This window comes from Coffea arabica, unplaced genomic scaffold (genome assembly GCF_036785885.1).
Source record: "Coffea arabica cultivar ET-39 unplaced genomic scaffold, Coffea Arabica ET-39 HiFi ptg000083l, whole genome shotgun sequence".
Taxonomy (NCBI): domain Eukaryota; kingdom Viridiplantae; phylum Streptophyta; class Magnoliopsida; order Gentianales; family Rubiaceae; genus Coffea; species Coffea arabica.
The window spans coordinates 10,928-28,432 of record NW_027266226.1 but is presented as its reverse complement, the minus strand read 5'-3'; the positions used below and the strand labels follow the sequence as shown (position 1 = coordinate 28,432).

General features: G+C 38.1%; 3 protein-coding genes across 4 annotated transcripts; all 3 read right to left on the bottom strand.

Annotated features, from left to right (window-relative positions):
• Positions 1 to 1,173: 1,173 nt before the first annotated feature.
• Positions 1,174 to 3,962, bottom strand: LOC140004212 (metacaspase-3-like). 2 transcript variants are annotated; one of them, XM_072073569.1, is made up of 5 exons: positions 3,469 to 3,962; positions 2,769 to 3,099; positions 2,572 to 2,695; positions 1,978 to 2,133; positions 1,174 to 1,523 (listed from the first exon to the last, which is right to left on the bottom strand). In XM_072073569.1, exons 1-5 carry the CDS (start codon positions 3,920 to 3,922, stop codon positions 1,464 to 1,466), a joined length of 1,125 nt encoding a protein of 374 aa, XP_071929670.1. In that variant the 5' UTR covers positions 3,923 to 3,962; the 3' UTR covers positions 1,174 to 1,463. The 2 variants fall into 2 exon arrangements, with proteins under 2 accessions (XP_071929670.1, XP_071929671.1); XM_072073570.1 differs by having other exon boundaries at positions 2,572 to 2,692; positions 3,469 to 3,961.
• Positions 3,963 to 4,726: 764 nt separating this feature from the next.
• Positions 4,727 to 7,392, bottom strand: LOC140004313 (metacaspase-1-like). Its single transcript, XM_072073573.1, has 4 exons — positions 6,745 to 7,392; positions 6,090 to 6,414; positions 5,187 to 5,649; positions 4,727 to 5,002 (listed from the first exon to the last, which is right to left on the bottom strand). The coding sequence occupies exons 1-3, from the start codon at positions 7,169 to 7,171 to the stop codon at positions 5,454 to 5,456; spliced, it is 948 nt and encodes a 315-aa protein (XP_071929674.1). The 5' UTR covers positions 7,172 to 7,392; the 3' UTR covers positions 4,727 to 5,002; positions 5,187 to 5,453.
• A 1,301-nt stretch (positions 7,393 to 8,693) lies between these two features.
• LOC140032805 (uncharacterized) lies at positions 8,694 to 16,219 on the bottom strand. Its single transcript, XM_072073572.1, has 5 exons — positions 15,056 to 16,219; positions 12,024 to 12,162; positions 10,988 to 11,947; positions 9,589 to 10,028; positions 8,694 to 8,985 (listed from the first exon to the last, which is right to left on the bottom strand). The coding sequence occupies exons 1-4, from the start codon at positions 15,922 to 15,924 to the stop codon at positions 9,654 to 9,656; spliced, it is 2,343 nt and encodes a 780-aa protein (XP_071929673.1). The 5' UTR covers positions 15,925 to 16,219; the 3' UTR covers positions 8,694 to 8,985; positions 9,589 to 9,653.
• Between the last annotated feature and the right edge of the window lie 1,286 nt (positions 16,220 to 17,505).

The window sequence follows — 17,505 nt, the reverse complement described above, 5'->3', positions numbered from 1 at the left end:
ATGAGTTCGAAACAAGCCCGTAAGGAGTTGTATTTAAGCTTGTAAAGGGTTGACACATTGAATTTATTGCAGAAAAGCCAAAGTAGAGATGGGGAATTAGATACTTCCCCTTTAAACCTACCTTGGCCGACCCATATTCTGTTTGACCCGTCGTTTCCATTAGTGGCATAGTTCATGTCTTTGGGCTATTCCCTTCAATAGTAGGCCACCTAGTTGATATATGATAGAGACAAATAAGTAGACTGCATATCAGAATAAAATCTCATACAGGCAAAAGTAACATCCAAGCCAAGGGTAAATACAGTGACAGAATGCCTGTGAAACCTTACTGGTGAGGAAAGTTATGACGCAATTTATATGCAAGTTCTTTCATGAAAGAAAGCATTACTGGTGAGGAAAGCAATGCTCTCTGATTTCATGAAGGTTGGCTTTGTGGGAACGGACAAAGTATCACACTACAGGGATTTTTCTTTTTTTGTCCTTTTATTCTCCTTAGTGCTGAATAGAAACTTTTCTAAACAATCTTGTGGGTTTTTTTAGCAAACAAATATGAAGCCACTAACTTTGTTGAAATTTTTGTTTAATGGTTTTGTTTCAACCAAACAGTGGCTCTGCAAACAAATAAGTAACTCGATGCATACCCTCCAATTTTCTATCAATTGTTTTGAAAAAATCTCATATTATTTGGAAGAATCTACTAATAAGGATGCTATTCTGTATCCCTTTTACTAGATAAATCCAGAGAAATTGACTTGTCTCACCTGAAGTTTTGAAAGGAAGAATTTGATTAGGTGCATTTGTTAATTCTTCAGTTAAATTCATGATTAATTCATCACGTATCAAACTTGTTGACAGCTTGCTGAATGAGCTCTTGCAGTCCTATATTGGTACATCTGGGCATCGCTCACTCTCAGAAAGAGCATAGCTAGCAAGGGACAGCCCAACCAGATTATACTATGATATATTAGTTCTGGTTTGGCTCTCAGATGTAATGTACGACATCTCCAGTCTTTTGATCCTTCGTATCAGTAATGAATTTGTTATCATCTGCATCTGGATCAATTTTACTCGAACACTTCTAAGTTCTAACCCAATCAAAGTAGCAACTGAAAAAAAATTTAGGCACTTGTTGATCGTGCAGTTTTCCATATGAGACTCAGATAACATAAGAGATGAAAAGAAGAGCATTCTATAGGAGATGGCTGGAAACTAAGTGTCTTAGACATGTAAAGTACACCAGGGATTCATATGAAACACGTTGCACTTTTACTGATACAATCATACAAATAAAGTACTAATTATCAAACTGACAGTCACCATGTAGTGCCTGTAGTATGATTTTTTTTGTGCATAGCTTCAGCTAAAGTTAAAGGGAGGAGGTATTAGACTTGAAGCTGTTATACGACTCAGGAAGTAAAGCCAGTACACTTGGTCCTGATTATCTGTTAAAAGCATAGCTGGGTCTATAAGATTATCGCCTTTGAATAAATATCAAACTGTTCAGAAGAGGATAGTTGAGGTTCCTGCACAATACCAAAGTAAAACACGCCGTTACATCTGCAGTCTTTCGAATATGAGTACATCAGATGCATATGGGACTGAAATTGACCAGAAATCAACTGCTCATCTCCTTCTTAAGCTCTTGATTTGCCCCTGAACTTGAATACTTTTAGCTGTTTTAGTTTCCTTACAAACTGTAAAGGATGCTATATTATTGGGTTATGCTTTTTTCTTCCTCATTTTTTCATCCAAGAGGTTTCTTTTTAATTAAGCCAATCAACAATTTCCATGCATGTGTAGGAAGGCATAAGACGGTTTTTGAAATGGATACATCTTTTAATCCCCTGCTATTGATGACATGATTTCACTTTTAATTGAGTCGCTAAAAGTAAATGCTTTACCATTCATTGGAAAAGCACTAAAATTGACATGTAGAAAGCAGAAAAAACCTTGGGAAAGCATGTCAATATTCAATACCTGTAATGAGTTAGTGAAATTTAAAAATCCATTTTGTGCTTTACTGATACTGTTGCGCATGGTAGAAAGTAAGCGCCCATATGTCAATCTTGGTTCACGTTCTACTGTTTGGATGAAGCTGTAAGTCAGGGCGCCAGTCGCTGTGCCTGTGAAAACCTGCTCAGGCAACATAAAATGTTACGCCATAATCGTATTCCAGAGGACTAAGCAATGGTCTGACAAGCCTCTTTTGGGTTGTATACTGCAGATTATGGTACAAGACCTTTTTAGTTTATTTTTGAGGTCCTAAAGTTCTAGAAAGTTTTGAGTGCCAAACAAAAATCGAATTGAACTTAAGCTAATTAAGAAGGTCTGAGGGATGCACAGTTTCTTTTCTGTTTTGGGCCAATCAGATTTTTTCTAGCAGGGAGAACTTCATCTTTCACATTCAGTATCAATTCTGCTCGGTCGATAATAAAAACTGATCTGCTGACTCATTCTGTATATGAAAAATGCTTAGTGAGCAAAGGAGAATGATTAATTATCCATGCTATTCTCGAGAACAAGCCAATTGATTTGAAAATCAGAAGCAAAAGAAATGTTTTGAGTACTAACAGTAGTGTCTCCGGAATTTTGATCATCATCACAGGCACTGATAGAGATTGCTAAGCCACCTCTTGTACCCTTATATGCAGCATATGGAATGCTATGATCTACCCACCGATAGTATCCTTCCCTACTTAACAACAGGACTTTGTAAGTAATCATACTGTACTGCTTACGGCTTCAGAATGGACAAGGAAATTATTTACCTGTTCATCCTGCACATGAATGGCAGATCTAAGAAAGTTCCACTGAAGCAAGTGTCGATAATGGCATGTAGTGTTGCACCCCGGGGCAGTGGCCTTACTATGGTAGCATTGATCTCATCGTCCAGGATCTTCCCCTCAGTCTCATAGTCAACAGGGCACAATGATTCATCATATCCATCGATCTCGTCCCCATCATGGTCTCGGACACGAGAGCCATGGCCCGAGTAATGAAACACCAAAGAGTCCCCTGATTGACAACCTTGCACAAGCCAGTGCAAGGCTCTTTGGATGTTATGCTTGGTTGGGACCCGAAAAGGATCTTTCTCTTCTTCTGCAAAATTTCAGAATGAGCTATAGTCTGGACAGTTGAGCTATTTTTGAAAGATATGACGTTAGCTGTCTATGCTTTAATGTCCATTGATTTATATATATAAAAAAAGTTGAACTTTACTCAGACCTTAAAGTAGATTCAGGTATTGACAATTCTTTTCATTCCTTTTGTTTATAATCCTGTGGGAAATGCCATTTACCACACCTAGGTTAGATATAGAAGACTTTCGTTTCCTTAGCATAGATTCATGTTCTTCAAGATATCAGACTGAGGAAAAGTACTCCATTACCGATCACAACTTTGCATCTCGTACTTTATAGTGACTAAAAAACTTAATTTTGAAGAATAGCATGGGATTGTGGTGCATACCTGTTAGAACAATAACAGAAGAATTAGGAAATCCCATCCTCTCAACAAGAAAATATTTCATGCATAATACATCATTAACACTTCCTTTGAGACTCTTTGGGTGCCCCTTGTAGCTCACCCCACAAAGAACAGCCCGTTTTCGCCCATGAAAAGTGGGTGGTAGCACCTGCATTGGCATTTGATACGATTGCATGTAACGTAGATAGCCATTTAGCCAAGAAGGCTCGAAATCTTGCTTCCAGCAATTCCTATATGCTGGAAATCCCATGCCATTGCAGTTGTTGGATGCCCCATTGAGATATCCATTCCCTTCAGAATGGAAATAGAGATCGGGGCTGTGCTGGAGCTGTATGATGTATTGGCAGTTAGGACAGCGTACTGAATTTGCTTGAAGTTGGAGAGGCAGAAGCAGATTTACCCCACACCATTGGCATTTATCTGTTCTTGTTGCCATTTCTTTTCTTTTTTTTTTAAAAAAAAGCCCTGGGATTGTGAATCTTGGTGGGACAGTGAAGGTCAAGGTAGAAGTATTTGATCATCATCAAAATTCACAACATATAAAGGTCTCATTTATCTCCTTTGCTCAGGGATGATCTCGAACGAATCTATATTCTTTTGTCAAAGTGAAGTGAGCATCACAACTGTCAGCCACTAAAATAAATGTTCTAAAGAACCATATTCAGTCTTTAATTATGCTTTTTGCAGTTTTTTGAGTGGCAGAATTTTCGTTCCTGTCTTGGATTTAGTGAGTGGAACTGAAATCTGAATAGCATATTTGGGTTTTTCTGAGTATTTGATTCCAGGAGTGCACTAAAAAGAATCAGCTTGTGCTGCAAGTTTTTAACTTTGAAGGAAACGACCAAGGTTTTAGGATTGAAAAGCTGGAGTTATTCAGATCGATACGAGTGGAAAAAAGTGTCAGAAATGAAGGAAGTATTCTGCATTCACCAGATAAAAGAAAATCTTTGCCAAGTTTACTCCATGTATTTGCAAGTTATTATATTAGTCCATTGCCTACTTATTGTAATTTTAGATCATGGTGCGAGTTTGCTACCATAATTAAGCATTATGTACTAATTTAGACTATGGTGCGAAATGGTATTTACTTCTACGATTAACTTTTAGCTGGACAAGAAATTCCATCATTATGACGGGAATGGACTCCTGGAGAGGCATCCTCCAGCATCCGTAATGGGAATTGGATTCACCGCCTTCTTTCTAATAGCACAAGCTTTTCATTCTGGCAGATTATTCAACATTTTCGGTATACGCAAAGTATTTGTTCGTTTTACAGTCCAACTATTACAGTATAAATTGAACTTTTCCAAGTGGTTGCCCTTCTGACATATTGCTGGGTATCGTAACATTTGCACTTTTCCTGAGTTATTCGTACAAATACAACAAAACCAGGGAGAATTACATCTGCAATGACTTGCATTATTGCGCCAAAAAATGAATTTTCATGCTTCACCAATGCTTAGAGCTTGAATAAGGAGTTAGCGTTGAATGGTTCGGAAGATGATAGCATTGGATCCTGCACAGCGGCGGTGCAAAACAATGGATCAGCAGTGAAATTACCTTGAAAGAGGTTATGGAGAGGAGATAATGCGCCAACAGCAAAAGTTTTCAATCAGAAGGGATTAGACTTCCAAACTAGCTATCTCTGTGTCATCTTATACTAAGTGGCCAAAGGGACGTTAAAGTAGGAAAGTCAGTACCTGTAGCATCTTCTGGTGACACATCCGGTTGAGCATTCCGCATCCTCTTTTAGAATTATTGGCGTCTTCGATGGCATTGTGAATAGAATCGAGAATTCCATGATATGTTATTTCTTTGTTCTCCACGACTGCTTTTATAAATGTGAATGTCATGGCACCAGCAATCTCCGGAGAGAAAGCCTACATTATTAGGTTGATACAAGAGGAGAGTTTTAATTAGCAGTTAAATTGTCATTGTCATATACTACTTATCAATGATACGACTGGTTATGGCTGAAAATCACCCTCAGAACCACCCGCCATTCGCCATCGTCGCGTGGAAGAATACCACAGCAGCTTTGGGAAACTTACAGAGGTATCTGCAGCTTGTTGATCGTCCTCACAAGCACTGAAACAGATGGCCTTCCCTCCACTTGTACCTTTATAAGCACCTGATGCAGGATAATTATCTTTCCATCTCCCCCTAGTGTGAAAAAGAAATAAAATTTTACCCAAAAACATCTGCAACGGGGTCTATGTAACTCCCATAAATGGATTTATAATCATCAATTACACACAATATAGTAGAGGGAGAAAGTGAAGCTTAATCTCAACCAATAAACTTCAGAACGAGAAAATATCAGCGTAATATGGACCGGATGCTACGCTATATAGGGTCCTTTAGTTCAATGACTTGACTTTTTTCTTCCTTAGTGGATCTTGTTAGCCTGAAGGTTTCTGACTCGTAAGAAGTAATATGATCAAATCCAGTCTGTCAATTGAAATCTATATTGTGGGACCATAATGTAACACTAAAAAGAGTCGTTTCTCTTCCAAATTAAATGCCTATATCCCTTAGTAATTTAGTATTGAACCAAAATATGCACAAGCAGTAAAATGAAACCATCGAAAAAAGGCCCTTACCTGTTATGGTCGTACACTCGCTGCAGATCAAGAACAGTTCCACTGTGACAAGCATCAATTATAGCGTGAAGTGTGACGCCTTGTTTAAGCGGTTCAACAATCATTTTATTGATGTCATTATCGATTATGATTCCTGCAGTCTCAAAATCAAGAGGACAGATTGCTTCATCAAAACCATCGATCTCATCGCCGTCAAGATCAAGTTGTTGTGTGCCATGCCCCGAGAAATAGAACACCAAAGAATCCCCTGATTGCGAGTCTTTCACCAGCCAGTCAAAGGCCCGTATAATATTCATCCTTGTTGGAGGCTCATATGACATAAAATCTACAAGTTGTTTAGTGTCTTTGTAAGGTGCATCAATTGGAAATAGTAACATATATGGTACTACATCAGGAATGGAAGAAAACTACTAAGGAAAGTGTAATAGGCCTCAGTTACAATTATACCAAGATATAAGACTGAGAAAGTATTTCCAAGTGAAAAATCTGTAACAACTGCCACAGGATAAGATGAACAAGGTTCAAATGAATGTAAAGATACAATAACCTGATGTCTATGTTCAAATTAGAAACAATTCAATTCCTAACAGATGTTCAATCTCATGCCCCTAGTATGCTTTCAACAACATTTATCAGTAATTGTTACCGGCAATACCTCCTAGGACAATGATAGCATTAGTTGGGAAACCAAATTGCCGAACGAGCAGTTTTGCCATGTTCATTACATCTGGTGTTGTTCCTCTGAGCTTGAATTTCTTATTCTGATTGTAAGATACTCCACAAAGTAGTGCTCGCTTCCCTCTTGGTGGTGTATCTGATATTCTTGCAGTAGGAAATTGGCTAAAGCTGGGAGAACTTCTTGGGCTGATACCTGAGATTTTCTTACTGAAATCATGGAACCGTTTTCGTTCAGTGATGATGTTATCTTGATCATGGCTCGCCCATTTGCTTATGTCCAACGGAACCGATACTTGACTATTGCCAATCAAAATAGTTCCCTGGCATCCATGGCATCGGATTTTGGTCGTTTGTTTAGTTACTGATGATATTCGATGGCATGTTTTACAAGTAACAGTCTCCATACCAGTAACTGTCAACTTTTGTATGATTCAAAGATTGACAACCCCCTGCTAAGTTCTCGACTTTGGAGACTTCCTGCAAAAACCGAAGACAACTGACAAACCAATGAGAATGTAAGCAGTAGATGTAATGGAACTCTTTCACAGTTTGCAGGAACTCGGGAGGTTAAAGTTTGGTTTCGTCTTGCGGTGACATTTATGATTTAACTAACACTACTGCTACGAATTACAACGATAACCCGCCATTTGACTAGAGGAATAAGATATTCCTTAAAAGACCCGGTTCAAGATTTGGGAGGGACAAAGGTCCTTTTAAGGGAAAGTGAAGGGTGGATATGATAAGATTTTCATGCATGCAAATTATTGGTCTAATTGCAAATATAAGGAGCTAAACTCTTTCTTACCCCAAAAAAAAAATTTTTTTTTTAATTATTGTACAGTAGATGTTGTAGAACTCAAATCTGTTCCGCCCTTGCGTAAATTAATTGTTCAGGGCAATTTGACTGTTTACAAGATGTGAACTTGAAAACACTGTTTAGCCGCGAGATACCAAATTGTAAGTCGTACGTAAGACCTCAAGCTGTAGAAGTCGCAAGGGGAGACTAAGCTGAAGCATAAGTTCTGTTCCCCACATTTTTTTTTTCTGGGTAATAATAAATAGTTCTTTACAGTCAGTCCAGTACACAGCGGTCAAGAGGGGCAACTTCTTTTATTCTATATGCGTGATTTAAGTGTTCAGAACTTTAAACAAATGCTCGTTATCTTCAAATGACATTCGAAGAATCAGATGCCCAGCCAACTACGTACTGAAGGGGCGATACCGAATCCATCCACTTTAAAAATTCCCACCCCGGCCATGGACGTTCATCATCATCTCTTGGAGGCTTGGAATAGAACTATAGAAACCATAATTACTTACCCTGCAATATTCCCAACCCCTGGAAGCATATAAAACCATAGTTGCTTGCCCTGCAATAGTCCCAACCCATGCACGTTCCAATAACTACTTCGAACAACAGAGACCGTCAAAATAATGTAAAAAGCATCTTTGAAATGACCAAAGTCCCTTCGTAAATAAGGAAGGCAATGCAGATGTTTCTGTTCACCGCTAAGGCAGAATAGGAGGGAAAGTGGCCAAAAAGACTAGGAAAGGGTTGTGTTCGTTCACCACTCTGCCTAAACTTGGGTTCATAGTTCCAACCCTCTATAGAATTTGATAACTAGAATCGATGTTCTGACGAGTTTTGCAGAGACGAGCAACATAGATTTTGCAACAATAATCCGTCAGGCACCTAAACAAAGATACATCCATGTAATTACATTGCAAGCATGTTTTACCTCCCCTCCTTCCCCCCCTCTTACAATTCCCATGGTTTTCGAAACACATCCTATCTGTGTGATAAACCTAGAACCCGAAAAAAGCATGTAGAAGAATTTCAGTTTTGTTACCTGTGCACATATTGCAAACTAATAAATCCAACCTTCCAGAAGCATTTAAACAGCAAAGAAAGAAAATGAAAAACGGTGCCAGGAACAGATGACTATATATAAATATTTAAGTACTGATGCTTGTGAAGTTCAATCCTTAGCTCCAAGATACTAGGAGAAACTATATCTAGGACTGTATCATATAAGCACAACATATACATACATAGACAAACTTTTGGTAAGCCTACGACCAAAATTGATTAGCTAGGTAATCCATGCTATGTAGGTATGAACATACTAGTCACGTTTCCTACTACCAGCAAGGAGTCTTTCACCGAGCAACCACCCAGCAACAGAAGCAAAAGAAAGCAGTCAGTAGCGAACAATCCCTGCAGGATGAGGAGACATGCGTAAAGAAAGAGCCACCAAGGACATGGAATTGATAAGAATATGAACCCAAAAAGAAGAAGATAATAATAATAATAACAAATAAATCAGCAGAAGGATTCAGTTGCAACCAAATTATTTTCTATTGGGGTTCATCTGCTTCAAAATTCAGCCAGCTGATAAAACATCAAGGCAGTAGGCTCAAAACAAGGGGTATATATATTCAAAAAAAAAAAGGCAAGCAGTCAAAGTCTTCATGTTATGCCCCTTTTGATCATATACGCAGCCTAGTGTTGAAAATTCTAACCCCGTAAGCAGTGTTGAAGGCTTCATTTCATAGCTTTTAAACTAGCAGAACTCAATTTCGATTCAAAACCTGAAATCAATCACCAATTTGAAATAAGACCACTAAAATTGAATTTCAGTTGTCTAGTCACCCAAAATACGATACACTACTCCCCAAATATGCACAACATCAAACTGATGTCAAAAAGTCATCAGAGCAGAAGCAGCAAATTTTGAATTCATAAAGCAAAAGAGGAGATTGTCCAAGAATCTTGATACAACTTTTACATTATCCATCAGAAAGAGCACACAATAATTACCACTGTGTATCTGCAGAGTCAGCCCCAAACTAAATAAGCCCATGAACCTCAGAAGAGATGGGAACTCAATGACAGATCCTGGAAAAATGCCCAGATATTTTATCCTTGCAAGTTGTACACATATATCCAATAGAATCCGACTGAAGTTCTGAATCAAAAGCCTCAATTTTGAACTCTGATCTGCACCACACACACACGGTTGTGAATTGATGAGTGCCAGTCATATTTAGTTGATCTGCCTGTGAATCCAATCCAACTGAAGCATTCAATACTTCTCCCTTCCCTGTATCACTTGCCAAATCCCTGGAGACCTCTGGCAAAGATGATTCTTGCCCATCTGCAAAATCATATTTGAAGGGTCCCATATCATCCAACTCCAACTCCTCAAAGCTTGGCAAATTCCCAAGTTTCTGGCTTTCCAAGAAAAATTCATCATCTCCCTACAAATAAACATGGATATCAATGAACAAATTCTCATACATCAATATATATATATATATATATATGAGTACAATAGTTCTGGGCAACCGATTAAATCTGGACAGGGAGTATCCCCATTGATAGGTCCCAGATCTACCCAACAATTCCATGATTAATCTCTAAGCATCATGCAAGGCATAAATTGTATGTCTGTTCCGTTAATTCTAAGATTCTCAAAATTTAGCAGCTCATTTCTAGGTTTACCGAATCTACACCCTCTGTTAAATTAGTCAAAACTGCAGACAGTTAAGAACGTGAGACTTACAAACTTCAGAAATGTCAGTAACTTGATTTTTTGATTGCCACAAGTTTAAAGCATATGCGACGATAATGAGCTAAGGTGAAAATTTTAAAAATTTAATCTGAGAAACCATAAACCTAGAGGAACAAATTCTGCCCTGTCACTTTATGCAAATCTGGATGTGCAGTTAGAAAAAGAGCAGATTCCATATTAATTTAGCAGGGCAAATTAAAAGGAAAAATGCATCATATTGTTCACTAGAAGAAATTGCTGAATTTCCACAAAAATGTCATTTGTGGTTGTTGTAATATCTTCTATCTTGCACGGCACTTCAAAAATGTCCTAGTTCAATAAAAACAAAAAATATTAATTGGCTTTACTATTCTTAACTCTTGAAAAATAAGCTGACAAAAGCTTTCTATAACCCAGGCCGGGGAGAGCAGAAAATGCTCGTGACATGGTGTCAAGCAGTCTAGACATGAAGTGGTGCAAAAGTTTAGTGAAACAAAACTTGATCTTCTTTGCAGGTAATACAATGTCCAATTCATATTGGAACTGAAGAATTCACACAACACAACCATTTCTAGGTGTTGACTCAAAGATGACAACCACCCAAAACTTGCTATACGTTCCAAGATGTTATCACTATGTTAAAAGTTACTGTATGCATTTCATTACCTTGTCTGGGACAGAAGAAAAGTAGTCATATGCTTGCACCAATGGTGTTGAGGAGGAAGAAATTCCACTATGATGCACAGTTTCCTCACCCATCGGTCCCTCAGAATTTGCAACATCATCACTTTGCTTAGAAGACCTAGGTCCAAAACCTATTTCTACATTTTTGTTTCCATATTCTTTCAACTCTTCAGCATCTGATTGCTCAGCATCCTTTGTATGAACTTCTTTCAGGTTAATTTCGATAGCCTGCCTATTGTTACACATGCTCATTCTCCCATCATCCATAAAAGAATCACTTTTATGCTGATTTAAGTCTAGATTCAGCGTTCTCCCAGCATTTAGACCTTCCAATTGTGAAGGCTCAGAAACCAAAGTTGCTCCAACATGAGTGTTGCCAGCCAAGGTTTCATTCAAGTTAATTACACTAGGGTGGGAAATTTCAACAGCAGCAGAACTAGGTCCAGCACTAGAAGCAGCGGATGTAAAATTATGAGCTATTTCAATTAGAGCATTTTTAGATGTCCTCCGGCACAGGCCCTCCCATGAAGGAGAATCAACACTCTTCTGGACAGAATCTGGAGTGGGCAGTTCTGAACCTTTGACATGGTTCCTGACATGAACCCCGACATGACCATTATAACTACGCCTTTCTAGGAAGACCTTGTGGCAGAATTGGCACTCAAATTTTCCATCTTTGATTATCACCCCATCTGCTACAGCATCCCCAAACTTATACCTCCTTGTAGTCCGCTGGTGAAATGACATAAGATGCTGCAGGTACAAATTCTTTTCATCAAATGTTAAGTTGCATTTGTAACATTCAAAAAGGTCCTGAACCTGAACCTCAGGGAGATTGTCTATATCCATTAAGCCAACATCATTATCATGACCACCAGATGCTGTCAAGTAGGGGACAATCTCATGACTTGTTTGATAAGCATTGGTGATAGAACCTGCATTCTGTTCCATAGCCTATAAATCATATTTGCAGAAATTTTTGAGGAAAAACTCAAAGACAAACAGGTTAGTAACTTACCCTTCGTGAAGCCACAGCACCACCTTGCTCAACTATGGAATTCCCCTGATCCACTGGCTGACTTGAGCTTTTGGCCTCAAAATAGGAGCGCAAAAATGATGAAGCCTCCTTGCAGGAGAGAAATTGTTCCCCAATAGGGCTGGCAACAGAAGAATGAGTAACATACATTAGCAGCACAAATGACAAAAAATATGGAGTAGAAAGTCAAATCGCACATGATAAGTAAATGAACTACTCATCAATTTGTCACCTCCACAATAGTTAATATGTTGCATAACATATCAAATATTAATTAATTAATTCAGCTCCAAATCATTGAAAAGCAACATCTTGGTATGCGATACTGCCTTAAGCCAAGTTTAATGGAAAGAATAAAGTAGACAAGAGACAAAAAGGGGGAAAAAAAAATAGGCAACTATCCTCCCAGAACTTACGTCTATTATAAGGGGCCAGAGAAATTGTAAACTTAGACTCTGTGCATGCACATATCTTCCACGACGCATATACCTTAAACCTCCAGCAACAATGACTATTGCATAAAAGTGCTGCATATGAAATTTAATGAAACCTTAACCCCTGAACGAGTTACTACATGAACTACTTTGGCAACATAACAGATAGTTACTGCTAAGGTAGCCATGCCTCAAAAGATTAATATTATCTTGTAATGGCCAAGTATATGCAAAATGCACTCCCTTCCCAAACTTCCATGAGAGAGAGAGAGAGAGAGAGAGGTAGGTAGGTCATCCTAGATGTTAGCCAACAAGAAAATTTTCAAATAGGATTAAGGCTTAAGCAACCATAACCCTGGCCAAATTGACAATTTTCATCTAGTTACAAAATTAGCTACTCCAGAAAGGTAGATATCATTAATATTCTGTTGCTCTAGAGATTGGCATGTTTCCTCAAGGAATTTTCTTCATTATCTAAAGAAAGCTGGTGCCAAAATGTCCATTTTAAGGAAAAAAAGCTACATTTAATCACAGATTGTACAATTTCACAACGTGCACTCTACACAAGTACTTTATCATATTACGTGCAAAAAAGCGGTTACCAGCTAGAATTAAAAAAAGGGGAAAAGTGAAAAGGTTCTAGAAGCATAGAAGACCAATCAAAACCCAATTCTAATATGTAATGATACCAAACATGATAGATTAGGTTTGCTATAGGAAGAAAGTAATTGATATACACAAGTTGTATGACATTATAATTACTTACCTTTTAGCTCACTTTGCAAGAAAATCAATGATAAATATGAAATTTGAGCTTCAGAATCTGAAGGATCGCAACCCGGTAATTACAATGCAAGGAAAAAGTATTAACACCTAAGAGCAACAATTGTCCTTGGGGACGCCTAGACATCCAAGCGGATCATAGAAGATGTTTGGCTTCAATCGTAATTAAATCACTAAATCATCAGAATATGCGCATTATGTACACAGTTATCCTAACACAATATGAATTAGTTAGAAATATCGAGAGCTTCCAAAACTGTGCAAAGTTAGATCAAACATTTCAACAGTGAAATGAAAAGTTTGTACCTCCATACGCGAAACAGAGATTTTGCATATCTTCCGTCTCAATTACATATCATATTATCGCCAAGAATCAGTTAAAAACCAATATTCATAGAGGACAAACAAGTACAAGTTACCAAAAACTCAATAAGTTTAAGGCTACTAATTAAAACGGACAAACCAAATAAGATGGACTAAAACGACCCTGACGATTCTCTGAGTCTTGAAAAACTTAAAAGACAGTTTTTAGATAACCTAATTTCAGACTGTCATCAACATGCCATTCTCGTCAACTCTGCCATGCTGACCATGATGAGATGGTTTTACCTTAATGATCCACTCCTCCTGCTGCTAGTATTAAAGTAGCATCAGGCAGGTCATAATGGTAATGCAAAACAAACAATACAGCTGCAGAATTGTCAAATTAATTGGCTTCAAAAGACGGCATTGAGATGCACACCATAGGTCTACAATTTTTGGCACAGGAGCAGGTTTAGATCTGTGCTGCATGTGCAATAAAACCCATAGAAATGAAACATATTATTATGTGTTAAACACCTAGACCTGATAGTGCAGGAAATGCTTTAAACTCATGATTCGTAGAACATCAACTTAATAGGCAAAGAGTGCCCTATGTATCCTCACTTTAGATGCATGTTTCTTGCATCCGACAAGAGTTGATATTCCTGCTGGTTTAATGACAAAACAACCTATGGATCCTCTACGGACTGTCTCTGTAAGAATGCCAATATTTTAAAAGTTACTCAACAATAATCATCAAAAGACAATTCATCCATAATAAAACCAAAAAGACCACAGCTTGAAGATCTAGTATACTTTAACCAAACTGACTTTCTAAGAAATGTTTCATAGGAGAAAAGTAAAGCGAGAAGACCTTATCCACTCAGAACGCAATATTTTGATGCTTTAAAAGTCGTGATATGATGATTCAAATTAAAATCACACAATAAGATAGAAAGGGACGCATGATGGGTCATCTCTGAAGGAGCATCTCCAAATACATGTACAAACAAAACCACAAGTTCTTACAACTGAATGTTTGGTCAACACAATTGTCAAAAAAAACTCTTATATAACAAACGTGAATACTGATTGTCATGTTTTGAGTTGTAATAATCATGAACCACAAAGTAAACCTTGAACAATGTCTCACATAATCTCAACAAAAATATTTCCACAAGGTTCTACGAAGCAGCACATGCTTTCAAGAATATGGATTACTGCTTACAGAGTACTTGAGACAGCATGAGTTCAAGCACTAAAAAAATAAAAAATCATCATATCACAGCACAACGGTGATATATTATGAAGGTATCACAGAGGAAAACAAACATTTAACTAAAATGCAAATGTTGTGGATATCATTTAACAAACATTGCTAGTTGGACTGATATCCACAAAAAAGCATAGTTTGAAAAAAGCATCCACAAACATTTATCGCGTACAACAACTATGAATGATATCCACAAAGAAATGAAAATGTGGGATAACAACCTTATGATCCTGCGACAATACACCCACACACGGCCATCTCGCCTTCTAAGGCCAAGCAAGAGCTTCCAGCCAATGGGCAATGCATCGCCAAAATCACCAGCATCAACATACTTCCTCTTCTTCCTTCTACTACACCATTGTCCCTCTAAACCCCTCAAAAACTCTAAAACCCCTTCCTCTGTCTCCAACCCCATTGTCCTTCTCCCCAATTCAGCACTATAAAACTCATCCCCATTACTCTCCAACGCCGCAAAGTCGACCTCCAGCCCATTTTTGTTCACTCTCTCCAGCTCCATCCCCACCCCATTTTCCAACAACCCCGGATTCCACCTGACCTTTCCGCCCCTCTTCCTCTTCTTCTCCACAACATTCACCGCAATTGCCATTTTTTCTTGCAATCCCAACCCCACCGGCTGTGGAGGCGGGGGAGGTGGTCGAGGTGGCAGAGGCGGTGGCGGTGGTGGAGGCGGGCAATTGGTAGCTGAATTGTGGTTAAGATAGTGTTTTAAATAGTGGAGAATGGCGTGGTTTTCGGGGTCAGCAGAAGGGGAATGTTTAGGCCCGGGAAGTAACCCCGGGAGGCGGGTACGTGGGTGGAGGTGGTGGTGATGATGGTGGCTTTGGCGGAGGCGGGAATAGGTTTGACGGCGGCTACCAGAGGACTCGTTAAAGAGGGAACGATCGATGTTGGGGACGACGACGTCGTCAGAGCGGTGAAGGTCGAAGGCGGAATTGGAGCATTTGGAGAGGGTGTAAAGCTCTGACTGAGATAACTTAGTTATGTCTATATTTGCCAAAGATTCTAACTTGGGCCCACATGAAGAAGAAGAGGAGGAGGGCGGTGGAGGAGTGGTGACCGCCGTGGCCATTTTCAAAGCAACACTCTCAACAGCGGTAACCAATAAAAGAGTAGTAGTAGTACGTGTTTTTGTGCCGTGCCAGGAAGGTCTTGTGGTTGTATGAAAAAGAGAGAGGGGAAATGAAGGACGGCGAGATGGGGAAAGAGTGAGTGAGAAATAAGGAGAAAGAAAGTGGGGGAAGGTGGCGGTGGTGGTGGTGATGGTGGTGGTGGTGACCAAATGGACCGAGGACTGAGGCGTTAAAGATGTCTGCAGCACTGACAGGTGGATTCTACTGCAATGCTACTGCCCCCGCAGTGGGCATATAGTTTCTTAGTTATTAGTAGTATTTGAATTTTTTTTCTCCAATTATAAACATATTTTTTAATTATTTTTTATTTATTATCAAAAAAATCTTTTTTTATTTCATGCACGACCATATCACAGAAGTTTTGTGATTGGATGGTAGATTATTTGAGATAAAATTTGAAAATAAATATTATAATATTTATTTAATGTGATATATATAAAATAAAAAATAATTAAAAAATATGTTAATGATATAATTAAATAAATTTTTTTAATATATAATTTATGTTAAAAATAGTAAAACCCTCAACCAGGTTCTGTACCATCCGCAATTATATAAGCAAGCAATACCTTATCAATTGTGACATGTCAAGTGAGCGGGAATAAAAAAAAAAATTCTAAGAGTGACTCTTTGTGAGTTTCAAGAAAGTTGTAAATGTTTAATGACAACTGCAAGATACAGGGATCATGAGTTCTCAAAATGGGTCTTTCGATAAATTTTGGAGTACAAGGCGTCTTACATGCAAAGAACAAGTTGTTTCATAATTTGTGAAAACAATTAATCTTTAATTTCCAGCCGCGCTGTGCCATTTGAGCTTACATTCTCCTTTATTACTTCAAAACTAGTACTGTAACTAGGGGTGGCAATTTCTGACACGATCCAAAAACACGACACGAACCTGACACGAAATTAATGGATTTGGGTTGAAGTTTTTGGGGTTCGGGTCGAACCCGATGAACCCGAAAAGAAAACAGGTCAATTTCGGGTCAACCCGTGGTGACCTGATATGACCCGATATGACCCGTTTACAAATTAAAAATAATTTAATAAACATAAAAATTATTTTATCTAACTAAACTAAATCATTCTTTTTTTTCAAAGGCATTAATTACTTAATCCTAAATGAATTTATTTACCTTGTATGAAGTTAAAATTATTATATTTGGACAAATAATATAATTAGTTTTAATTTATTTTATATTTGGTTTGGAATAAAACACTTTTACTGTGTTTAATTTATTTTAGATTTGATTTGAAATTATTTATTTAAATTTTTATTACTTGATGATGTAATTAATTTTGTGAGAAATTGATTTTATTAGAATTTACAGTGATGAATTAATAAATTAAAATTAATTTTCGGGTCATTTCGGGTCGACCCACCGACCCGCCAACCCAAAATTTTCGGGTTCGTGTCAGATATACTAGCCCGTCACGGGTCGGGTTCGGGTCAACAGATTTTTTTGCAAGACCCGACCCGCCAACCTGATTGGACTCGAATTGCCACCCCTAACTGTAAC